The sequence below is a fragment of the Trypanosoma cruzi genome, genomic scaffold (assembly GCF_000209065.1).
Source record: "Trypanosoma cruzi strain CL Brener 1047053516711 genomic scaffold, whole genome shotgun sequence".
Taxonomy (NCBI): Eukaryota; Euglenozoa; class Kinetoplastea; order Trypanosomatida; family Trypanosomatidae; genus Trypanosoma; species Trypanosoma cruzi.
In genome coordinates, this window is record NW_001849563.1 from 207514 (window position 1) to 219115 (window position 11602).

Genomic DNA, 11602 nt, shown 5'->3' on the forward strand with positions numbered 1-11602 from the left:
TTCTCAACATTGTAAGTTGACCGCTGCAGGTCGATGAGTACTCTTAACTCTCCCTCTGCCGTCTTGCCATTATACAGACGGTAGTGATTGCATGCCTTCAAGTTGATGGCAGTGGCACTGTTGCTATGTGTTTGCAAGTATACATTCAACACCTCCAAGCTAACATCATAGTAGTCCAACTTGTAATAACACATCGCAACGTACACGTTGAGTGCTACGTACTCTCGGGTTTCTAGTAGAATTCGCTTGTAAACATCAATGGCTTCTTGAAAGTGGCCCCGATAGTAATGAACCGCGGCCAATGAAAGTTGATCCTCAACCGTATCCTTCAACTTCTGGTGGTAAACCAGCAACTTTTCCTCATCGTATAATTTCTGGGCAATGTGAAACAATAAACGTGTTTGCAAAGAACACTCTGGTCCCCTTAACGCACACTCCTCTGCCTCCTTGTAGGATCCATTAACAAAGTGACAACATCCCATGTGGATATAGTGCATTGGATCACAACGTTCTAGGGACAATAACTCCTTGTAGACATCAATAGCCTTTCCCACATCATTCATGTGAAATGCACTGTATGCCAGCCATGGGTTAATGGAGAGTTCGCCAACCGGCTGGTTTGTCGTCTTGTAGAACTCTAGCATTGTTGTGGCCTTGGAGAAATCCCGTGCCTGCAGCGCCTCCTCCAGCTGGTCCACCACGGACGCCTTTGTTTGAATGGTCTTTTGTATCGGCGCCGCATTTCTCCGCCTCACTCGACCACTTGTCAAGAGCATGGCACCTTTTCTTTATTCCCTTTTTCTTTTTGGTTCCCTTCTTTTGCCAGTATACAAAATTGTGTGAGCGTGTTCTTTGTTCAACTGTTATTTATGGTGTTTCCCCCAGTCAAATTCCAAGTCCTCTGTAATTTCTCCTCCAATGTGCATGTGCATGTATGTAGGATACGGTAACAAAGAAATGAGAAGTGTGCAGAAATAAATGTTTAAAAAGCCCCTAAATTCAGCAGTCGGATCATGGATGGGACCAACTTCTTCCCGACAAGCACAGATGTCCGCTCCTCAGAGGCCCCCAAATAACAACAATTGACCGCAACACATACAAAAAAAAAAAAAAAAGTAAGAAGAAGACCCTATTCATGTCACTTGCCGCGCTTGGAAAGAGAATCCTTCACGCGATCCTTCGCGTAGCCTTGCATCGTGCCAGCACAGATGTAGACTGTGAAGGGAATGAGCGCAAGGCCACAGTAACGGCCAATCAGTTCATGATCAGCCACGCCACGCATTGCCATCCGAGCTCGCATGAGTTCATACCGCGCAATGAGACGGAACTTCAACGCTCTAAATAACCCCATCCTTGACTCCCAAAGACAGGGAGACACATACGTCTCAACGTACAGTAGTTTCTGCGTGTGTGTGTGTGTGTGTGTGTGTCTGTGCTACACTCCTTATCACTTTTTTCTTTTTTTTTTTTGCGGGTTCGTTCAATTGAATTCAAACCATCACACGACAAAAAACAAAAAAAAAGGCGAAGTTTTTTAGAAGATCGGAGCCAAAAAGAAAAAAAAAAGGAAAAATAAGAAGTAGTTGCTGCGGCACAATGCACACATACAAACAAGAGAGGTTTTTTTTTTTTAAGAAGAAATGGTTGCCCAACGTGCCCCACGCCCAACAACACCTCTTCTACATTTCTTCATGCGTATTTTCATTCACCTTCCATCGACGGCCTTAAGGTGAATGCAACGGTGTGGCCCTTCCTCCTCGTACTCTGCCGCATGAACACACATGCCCTTAAAACTGCTCAACTGAGAGAGAATAACACAACCTGAGAGCGGTGCATGCATGGGTACTTTTGCCTGCAAATGATGCGGGGTCACCTGCAAAGGTGCCACGGCATGACTCAGCGCACCACGAAAAACCTCTCGCACCCCCTTCACAGCGGACGCGCCGCCAAAAAGCACCCACTCGTTTAAGAAGGGAAAATCCATTAAACTCTTCTGATACGCATAGTGCACGGCAACAGGAGCACTAATGTGTGGTTGGTGAAAGAGCAACGCCTCGCCGGCCTCCCGGCACGCAGCAAAACTGATTGGGAACGGCAGACTGTTGCCGTCGGGAAGCGTCAAGCGTGAGGGCAGCGCGACGGGCTCCTCACCAACCCAGCACGCGGAAGACTTCAACGCGCGAAGAATTGGCTCCTCCGCTTCTGGAAGATGACGATTCAACACACAGTCTGCGCCTCGAGCACCCACCGACTGCACCTCGGCACAGAGAGAAGTCTGGACAATGCCATTCACAACAGGCACAAAACGAACCCCGCGGTACCCAACGTCCATGCCTATTCCAGTTGTTTTCCCCACAGAAAAAAGAGCTGTTGCCGCTGCGTAGCCCAGAAACACACGTTTGGCATCTAGATACTCAAAACAGCACTTTAAAATGAGTTCCCTCTTCCACTGCGGAAGCAACACGTCCAAAAGTAACGAAAGTGTTAAGCCAGAGTCCACGGGACAGGAATCAGAAAGTAACTCTGCAAGCTGTCGTCCAAACAGCACCACGTCCAGGGCATCATCCAAGTACGCCGTGCTGGGCACCTCGCTCACGCCAGAATCAAACCCCAGGGTCTTGTCTGTCTTTGAAAAGCATGCGTGCTTCACCGTGTGCGATCCGCAATCAGCAACGAACGTAATATCCATGCGTTTCAACCTCCTCCTCTTTCTCCTCCTCCTCCCTTTGAAGGCAAAGCCCCCCCCCAAAAAAAAAAAAATAAAAATAAATAAATAAATAAATAAATAAAAAGAGCGTAAGAAAAGAGTTGAAAATAAATAATAAAAAAAAGGAATTGGAATGCAGTTTAATTAATTAATTTATTTATTTATTTTTTCAAGGCTTCAACCAAGAATACTGCTGCTCCTTATTACTATTATTCGCCTTTCTTTTGCCCCACCTCCTCATGAATTCACAGGAGGCAGCTCACACATTCCGTTTCATTCCAATCCAAAACACAAACATCGCACACCTGCCCCTCTTCTTTTCCTTCTTTTCCAAGTTTTTTTGTTTGTTTGTTTCTCTTCTTCGGTTATATTGCACATCGGAAGAGAAGCCCAACAAAAAGGCAGCGTACAAAGAGACGCGGCAAACAAAAAAGTAAAAATAAAAATAAAAAAAAAGAAAGGGGTCCAAAAGAATAATTCAAACCAGATACCATTCCTCAGAAACCCATCAATGCGGAGTGGTTTGTCTAATACCATCAATTATATACGACAGTCGTGTCAAGTATTGACTCATCTCAGGCGGTTTTCCATCTTGCAAAAAGGTTCGGTCCACGGTATTGATGGCTTCCTGCATGAGCGCCCTATATTGTTGAACGGCTACAGTATCGTCGCTAAAGTTGGGTGCCACCGGTGCCAAAGAGAAGGACTCTGTCGTTTGGACTGCAGAGGCTACAAAAGGAGCCGACGGCGATGTTGCCCTTGGCGCATTTGTCGCCGCATCAGGGGTAACATGAGGTTCACTATCACTTGTGTCCCCATTTATATGAGGTACGAAGACATTTCTAAAAGCCATCTCGTCACGAGGAAAATGATATGAACTATTCCAATCCATCTTTGGTGTACGCCACGACAATGCCTCACGAGAGACAGTGTGATTCTGACTGACATAAGCTGGGTATTTCTTGGTACTGGTCTCCAGCTTGGTCATCACCTTTGGGACAAGTCGTGTTGCGGTGAAGTTGATGACACTATGTGGGATAGAGCCCCTAGGGTCGCTTTGGGTGATATAAGTCAAAACGCACCCATCTTCACCTAAGGGCTGGATCAAGTATCCAGTTAGAATCGATCGAGCACGAATAAAGCCCTTCTTTTCAGGACAATCAGCGTGTTTCACAGAGTGATTAAATATAATAAACTCGCCGTCACTAAACTCCATCCAGGAGCGAATATTGCAGAAGTCACGGTTCTTCAGAGGCCAAGGAAACTTCGCGGAGTAGTACCCAATATCGTTATGCGCATTCAACTTCACAATATTATAGCCCTCAATCATATTTTCATCCCACACCTCACGGTACTTGGCGTCATGTAAGTTGTCATACAGGTCCACACCCGGAACCCCTCGCATCTCACGCCGAACGCGAACAATGTTGAGTCCCACCGAGGTGTCCTCCGGAGGCCGTGACTCCACCGTTGTGACCGCATCAGAGTAATGGCTTGACCAGTTATCCTCGGAAAGCGCAAACTGTTTGAAGGCGCGGAAGTCCGAGAGGGTTTGTAGTTTGTACTTTTGGCCAGATGACTCAACAAACAACTCGTCGTTAGACATCACCGGGAAGTTATCAAAAAAGGGAGGAAAAGCCAAACAAGAAATGATGCACGTGACAAACAAATAAACAACCAAAAACAACACAATATAAATAAATATATATATGTATATGTATATTTATATATTGGTCTAATTTAGCTACTCACCTAATAAATAATAAACAAACAGGGCAAAAAACAAAACAACAACAACAAAAAAAAAAAAGGCAACTACACATCAAGCAGAGAAATACAGAACATAATAATAATAATAATATGAATATGAATCCGGGCAGACAAACACACGGGCAAAAAAAGAAAAAAGATATATTTATTATATACGTATTCTTCGCACATGACATTGCAAGCGTCAGTGTATGAGGAAGACAAGAGGCGAGGCAATTTGTGTATTGGGCACACTTCCATAACAACCCCGCCCCCCCCCCCCCCCCAAAAAAAAAAAAAAAAAGATCCATTGCGTACATCAGAGAACCGTCCAATGCATGCATAAATACGCCCGACGCACAGACACACACACACTAAGAAAAAAAAGAAGGCAAGTTAGAAGAAAAAAAAACCCAACAGCAGCAAATACGATGCATTGTATTGATTGTCCCGCTCTCCCTTCTGTTGTTTGCAAAACAGGACGACTGAAATGTTCGTTTTGAAAATTGCTCAGCAAAAAGACCACCACCAACTAAGCGCCACCCTCCTCTTTTTCGGTGGCATTTGTTTCAGCAACTTTTTTTTCTAGTTCCGCAACCGATGCGCGCAGACCTTCAATTGCCGCCATGCGCCGTGCAAACCCTCTTGTGGATTTTAATGCGGGATCAACAGTCAACAGCGCCACCATAAATGCATCCGGGCGCTCCTGTGGGTCAAGTCGCGTCATCCACTGCACCAAATTTTGCAGTTCAGCACTATAAATGTGAAAATTCCCGGTGTAGCAGCCATTACGAACAAGCGATGGGTCGCCGCCCATGAGCTCCACGCAGCTGGCACCCAACGCATAAACATCTGCCTCTCCCTTTTGCTGAGAAAACTCGGAGATGGCAAAAGCCTCTGGAGAAAGATAACGACGGTCGCCATCATCGTCATTTGTGCCACGAAACTCTTCACCCGTGTTTGGGCGATCTCTAAAGAGAGGACGTGCAAGGCCAAAGTCCGCTAGCTTGAAGGTATACGTGCCATCCTCCATTTTCCGAGCCAAAATATTCTCCGGCTTCACGTCTCGATGTGTGATATGATGACATAAAAGCCAGTGCAATGCAGACGCTATTTGGTGTATAACGGAACGCAATAACGCCTCTGAAAAAGGCCTATCGAAATCAGCAACTGAACCGTCCGAGAGCCACTCTGTACGTACAAAAACAGCCCTGTCTTCTACCCATCCATCAAAATAACGCAGGACATTTGGATGGCTACATGCACTTAAGGTATACACCTCCTGTAGACGCTGTTGAAGATCCCCCTCACCAGATATCACCCGTTTCGTCTGCTTAACCGCATAGCACTGGCGGTCAAGGTCCAATACGCCCTTTTTCACCACACCAAATGACCCCGACGCGGTATCCTCCACGAAACTCATTTCATTATTTAGTCGACTCATAATGTGCATCGCACCTAAACTGGTGTTTAACGAGTACGTCTGCATGCCAACGCTATCGGAAAAACAGCCAGCATGGCTGTCTTCTCTATCAGCGGCATCCATCGCAGGATGACCCATTGCCCTCAATTTATCCTTCATTTCAAACAGAAAAGAGGAAACAGAGATGACAACGTATACACAAAAATAGAGAAATAAAAATAAAAAATTTGAGCCAATACATAATGGCGGTGAACATGTGGAAAAGAAACTGAAAGGTAAACGTATGAAAGCCACACTTCAAATAGTACATCAACATTCCAGCATCAACACTTTCCGTGGGTGTGAAATCAAAGGACACAACACCAAGAGAAAATTTTGCCCTCGCCCTACTCATCCCTTCCTTGAACGCACAAACCCACCACGAACAGAAACACAACACAATAGGTGTAAATTACCAACAAAATAGAATGAAGCAAAAAAAAAAATAATAATTCTCTCCTTCAGGTGTCATGTACTGTTGATGTTTCCCGAGTCGCATAATGGTGGGGGGATAGCAGTGACAAAAAGAAGAGGAGGTGAAGTGCCTTGCCCTAAAAACCACAAGTTTGGGAAGCCATCACAAAAAAAAAAAAACTCTTCTCCTCCCCTTTTTTTTTTTCCTTCTTGTTGCCAGGAAAATGTTATTTACATGCATCGTGTGCGAACACATACACACACAGGCAGAACTAAATCAATCGATCTCTTCCGCAGGGAACAGACTAGGCCACGACGGGCGCAGCGTCCACATCAAGTTTACCGCTAATTTGGTTGGAACCCAACTTGGCAGCACAGCCAGTCAGCACATGCATTGAGCCCTCAAAATTGTTCTCTGTCCAAATTCCCTTACCGCCCTGAGAGACAAAGGCGCAGTGCATTCCGCACTCCCGAACTTGATTCCCCTGAACCACCGGATCACTTCCCTCCGCCACGTAAATGCCAAACTTTCTAACATGTTCTATCGAGTTCTTCTCCATAGCCCCTGTTGATTGTCCGCGAAAGTAAATGCCAAAGAGGACATCACGAATGCGATTGTTGCCAGCGGTGACACAAGCGTTATGAGCATGAATCCCATTGACGCGGCACTCGTAAATGTCACAGTCCACCACCTCTCCGAATGACCCAGGGGTAAAGAAAATCCCGTCACCGCCAGACTCACAGTGATGAATACGAGAACGTCGAATGGTGAGTTTTGCGCCTTCTCCCACACGAACACCATCAGAGCCATGATGAATGTCGCAGTCTTCAATAACTGCATGACCTTTGCGAACATCGATCTTGCCAGATATTTGCAGCCCTCTCATGGTGACATTGGCAACAATAACAACACCATTCGTGATCACAGCCTCACTTTCTGCCAAGGAATCATCTGGTACTGCCGTGATTGTGACCTCCGTTGCCACCTTCAATAATTCCTCGTACAGGCCTGGCTTTAAAGCAATGGTTTCACCAGAGACGGCTGCATTCAGGGCATCAGCGACAGAGCTAAACGCCCCCTCACCTCCCGGGTTCACAATATGTGTCACGGCTTCCATAGACTCAGTGAAAAAATTCTTAACTCCTAAACCAACAAGAAAAAAAAAAAAAAAAAAAAAAATTTGCATGCAGGTTTAAAAAATAAAAATAGAAAAGAAATCGCACAAACCTTCAGCAGAAGCAGCAGCAGAAGCAGCAGCTGCAGCAGCAGTAATATTCGCCGTAACGGTAGAAAAAAAGGGCTTGTGCATATCTGCAAAGGAAACTCGGTCAACACAAAATATGAGAAAGGCGACCTTCCTCTGGTGCGAGCTGAGCCATACACGAGGGAGGAATGCGAGCAGAAAAGTACATTCGTTCCTTCTCTAAACCCACGTGGTGAATAGACAAAACCAGCTCCGTGAGACATACGAATTCGTCCTTTTTGGCACCACTACAAGTACCACTCTCCTGCAAAGAAATTCCCCAGCCCTCACCAGCCAAGCTCTCCGTCAAACGGTAAAATGATCCCGCGAGAAGTCCATCCAAGTCAGAGCAACACTTGGCTTTGACCACAACGCCGCCGTCCGAAAACGGTCCCGATATCACATCCATCGTGTACGCCTTGTAAAATTCGGTAGATAAAAGGGGTAAAGACATGGTGCTCACAGGAAAAACCCGAGCCAACACCTTCATTTCAAGATGCACAGCTTTCGTAGGAATTGTTGACGCCAAGAGGAGAATCAGACCACATGAGGACGGGCTCAGGTGATATGCGGAGTAATGCATCACTCCCGCCTGAACCCGCTGAGCCACCAACCGGGCGTAGCTATGTGGCTCTACCCCAGGCGGCTTATACGCCACAATCACATCCCCCATCACGGAAATGAGTGTATCACTTGTGTTCAGGGTCGCATGAGGTGGAATGACACGCAGCGTGAAAGTGCCTTCTCGATTACTGCAGTATTTCTTAGCAATACATGAAGCATGAATCTTGTAGTGCCCTTGGACAAAGGATTTCATATTCCCCATGTATCTGCGTTTGAACACCTCTAAAGTGTTATTGGTCCACCCAACAGTGACCCATATTGACCCCACAGAAGGTGCAGGAGACATTAGCAATCGGTGAATAACATATTCATCTGTAAAGGTCAGTTTCTTTGAGGGAAAAGAACCCTCCATAAAAAAACATACCAACGCATCATACTCTGCCACCAAAGTGTTCTCCTTTTGATTCTGAAAGGCGTCACGCAACTCCTTTAAATATCCATGACCCTCGGCAATTAAAATGTTTAGCCTTAACAAAGCCTTATGACTCCAAACTAATTGCGGAAGACATTTAAAAAATTCACAAGACAAATCACCAATTGGAGCGCGTTGCGCTGAGCGAAGAAGCAAGATCCATGCATCCAACTCCACCTCCTTACAACCCTCAATCAATCTCAGTGCATGTCGCCAGCGACCACCCTCGGCATAGCCTTGGAGCATGTACCGCCAAGAATAAAAACTTTGGTGTTGCAAAGCACTGACACAATCTGGATCTCGAGCACACAGTAGCGTTTTCAAAAACTTTTCAGGGACGTTACCAAAGCTCTGAGCTGTAGCTAACGCCTCCTCCCAAGGTGTTGACGCCGGCATGCCACAGACAACAGAACAAAGCACTCCATGTGCCGCTTCCGGCATTACTGGGGCAAGCGATGTGTAGAAGGCAAGTGCTTCTTTCCAGCGTTTGGCATCTCGCAAGGCATACAAAGTCTGTAAGCAGGCATCACTAAGAAACAAATCATCAGCTCGTGTTCGTGGAAGATTACACGATACAATCATATCAAGTACATCACATGAGCGCCACCATTGTGCAGAGCGACGTGTAGCCTGTCCCAATGCGGAAGCTGTCATAAGAGAGGACCCTTCACCTTCGCTATGGCTTTCCTTCAGAAGTTGAAAGAAAACTGAGTTCATACCGGCATCACTCAATAAACGCAGCGCCGTGGGCAATGACTCACGCCAATTGATATCGCCTTGCGAAATAGAGTCCTTTATCGATTGCAATGCAGTTCGCCATACAAGTTTTGCATCCCCAGAAAAAATATCTCCATGTGTCTCTTGAAAAGCCAACGCCTCCGCGGTACCGTGGTGAAAAAGGACATGTCGAACTGCAAAATAGGCATCTGGTCCTTCCATGCGACTAAGCACCTCAAGAACGGCACTGCGACAGCGAGGGGTGGAACCAACTTTTTTAAGTGAATCAAAACTCAGGGCAGTTCCACAGAATCCAACCACCTCCAACAGACCACGTGTCGTCACACCTGACATCCGAGAGATCATGTCCCCAAGCCGTGTCGAAAGTTGAAATAATCGAAATCCACTTTGGGATAATTCAAGTTGTTTGCAGTCCGTAAAGAGGCTCAACAGGTTTTCCTTCTCTCCCTTAGCCGCATACTGTATCCCAGCACGAAAAAGCATAGCAGGAGGCAGGATCTTCCCTACACTATCCAAATTCACAGATTCCGTAGAAAACACATAAGAACAAAGTTTTTTTGGCGTTAAAGGAAGAAATGTGGAGGCAACAAAATGCTTCTCCTTCGAATCCTCCGTGTGATGAAAGTACCAATCCAGTGCGCAAAGGAATACTTTGTACTCCCGTGCAACGTCGGTCGCCTTTCCATCACGCATCGTACGCCCTGCAAATTCGGCGAGCTCTTTCATCCTTCCCATCATTAACCGCGGGAAGCATCTTCTCCCTCTAAAAGATGAGGCAAGCACATAAATGCTCATCAGCCTCAAAGCATGTGGGATATCATCCGTATTAATGGAACGTGCAGATGCCTCCAACCAGCGTGCTTCCACCTGCTGTATCACGGCATCGTATTTACCGTTGTAATAGAGCACAGCTGTTAAGAGCGCAGCGCCACGGTGATCCGTTTGGTCCGCATGGTTCCAAACGCAAAGCGCAGACTCCCATCTCTGCCGACTGCATCGTGACCGCCTATAATGTGGCAATAATGTCGATGCTACCAGAGCCTCCAAGGCCTTCCCCACCACGGAACGATGCACCTTCTCGTTGGGCCTTGCATACAGTTGGGCGGAGAATTCATTAAGGGCATGGATCCATTTTGCTGATGTATCCTCCGGCAAGGCGTCGCCAACAGCCAACGAAAAAATAGAGGTCCCAAAACTTTGTGAATTGTCCACATCGTCATCGTCAGGGTTTCTCCCGTAGAGTTCAAAGAAGGCCTGCCCGTCCACGGCACCTCGACGCTGCACCCACCAGCAGCCAAGCAGGGGGCGGATCTTGACAAGCCTTCTCATTTCATCCCTCCTTGACAGGAAAAAAAAAAAAAAGGTAAGAGAGGGAGAGGGAGAAAGAAAAGCAAAGCGTAGAGAAAAGCATCAAAAAAAAAAAAAAAAAAAAAAAGAAAAGAAAGAAGAAAGCACACACACACAAAAAAAAAAAAAGCAGCAGCAAACAAATAAGCCAAAAGGAAAAAATAATAATAACTAAGAAAAAACACAAATAAATAAACTAAATAATAAATAAACAAAACAACAACAAAAAAAAAAAAAACCGACAACAACAACAACAACAGTAAACACAAGAATATGGCGCGGCAATAAAAATCCACGTCGCAATACGTATCCAACGAAATTACCGTTATTTCCTGACACGCGCACCCATTACAGTGGCTACAGCATATTAACTCGGCCTGAAGACGCAGGAGTCTACATTTTACAAAAAAACCTGCACGGGCTGCATGCTACTACAGTACAAAAATAAGGTAAAAGCAAACGCACTCCACTCAGCAAAAAAAAGAAAAAAAAAATTACAAAACAAAGTAAAAGAGAAAAAAGCACGCAAAGGTAACTTTTTTGTTGTTTTTGTTACGTTCTCGCCGCCGCAAGATTAACAGGAACCATGTAGAGAGAAAAAAAAAAAAGGGGGTCACTAATAATAACAATAGTTTTCTCGGCGAGAAACAAAGGGAGGAGTTTTGCATCATGGAAAACATTTTTTTAATTTTTGTTTTTGTTTTCATTTGTTTGGAATTTGGCCTTCCCTTTCCGTTTTCTGTCCAATTGTTTCGTTTTCCGTCTCTCGCTGCTTCTTGTTATTCTTCCTCTTCTTCCTTTTACCTTTTATTTATTTTATTTATTTTATTTATTATCATGATGATTATTCTTTGTTGTTGTTTTGTATTGCCTTGCCTTTCTTTCCTTCTTCCCCCCCCCCCCCC

General features: G+C 45.4%; 7 protein-coding genes across 7 annotated transcripts, besides 13 other annotated features; all 7 read right to left on the reverse strand.

Annotated features, from left to right (window-relative positions):
* Tc00.1047053506695.4 (hypothetical protein, conserved) lies at positions 1 to 776 on the reverse strand (the record flags this gene model as incomplete). The annotated part of the gene is made up of 1 exon (XM_801694.1): positions 1 to 776. A coding segment is annotated over one exon (776 nt), but the record flags the coding sequence as incomplete, so codon positions are not given.
* Positions 1 to 11602: a sequence feature (heterozygous, Esmeraldo-like haplotype).
* Tc00.1047053506695.7 (hypothetical protein, conserved) lies at positions 1139 to 1351 on the reverse strand (the record flags this gene model as incomplete). Its single annotated transcript, XM_801695.1, has 1 exon — positions 1139 to 1351. One exon carries the CDS (start codon positions 1349 to 1351, stop codon positions 1139 to 1141), a length of 213 nt encoding a protein of 70 aa, XP_806788.1.
* Positions 1404 to 1435: a microsatellite.
* Tc00.1047053506695.10 (actin-like protein, putative) lies at positions 1706 to 2689 on the reverse strand (the record flags this gene model as incomplete). The annotated part of the gene is made up of 1 exon (XM_801689.1): positions 1706 to 2689. One exon carries the CDS (start codon positions 2687 to 2689, stop codon positions 1706 to 1708), a length of 984 nt encoding a protein of 327 aa, XP_806782.1.
* Positions 2699 to 2724: a microsatellite.
* Positions 2750 to 2790: a microsatellite.
* Positions 2847 to 2877: a sequence feature (AT_rich).
* Positions 3137 to 3163: a microsatellite.
* Tc00.1047053506695.20 (hypothetical protein, conserved) lies at positions 3216 to 4313 on the reverse strand (the record flags this gene model as incomplete). The annotated part of the gene is made up of 1 exon (XM_801690.1): positions 3216 to 4313. The coding sequence occupies one exon, from the start codon at positions 4311 to 4313 to the stop codon at positions 3216 to 3218; it is 1098 nt and encodes a 365-aa protein (XP_806783.1).
* Positions 4399 to 4438: a microsatellite.
* Positions 4723 to 4743: a sequence feature (GC_rich).
* On the reverse strand, positions 4989 to 6038 carry Tc00.1047053506695.30 (protein kinase, putative; the record flags this gene model as incomplete). The annotated part of the gene is made up of 1 exon (XM_801691.1): positions 4989 to 6038. The coding sequence occupies one exon, from the start codon at positions 6036 to 6038 to the stop codon at positions 4989 to 4991; it is 1050 nt and encodes a 349-aa protein (XP_806784.1).
* Tc00.1047053506695.40 (hypothetical protein, conserved) lies at positions 6638 to 7450 on the reverse strand (the record flags this gene model as incomplete). The annotated part of the gene is made up of 1 exon (XM_801692.1): positions 6638 to 7450. One exon carries the CDS (start codon positions 7448 to 7450, stop codon positions 6638 to 6640), a length of 813 nt encoding a protein of 270 aa, XP_806785.1.
* Positions 7487 to 7512: a microsatellite.
* Positions 7564 to 7602: a microsatellite.
* On the reverse strand, positions 7662 to 10679 carry Tc00.1047053506695.49 (hypothetical protein, conserved; the record flags this gene model as incomplete). The annotated part of the gene is made up of 1 exon (XM_801693.1): positions 7662 to 10679. One exon carries the CDS (start codon positions 10677 to 10679, stop codon positions 7662 to 7664), a length of 3018 nt encoding a protein of 1005 aa, XP_806786.1.
* Positions 10763 to 10935: a sequence feature (A-rich).
* Positions 11173 to 11218: a sequence feature (A-rich).
* Positions 11503 to 11533: a sequence feature (AT_rich).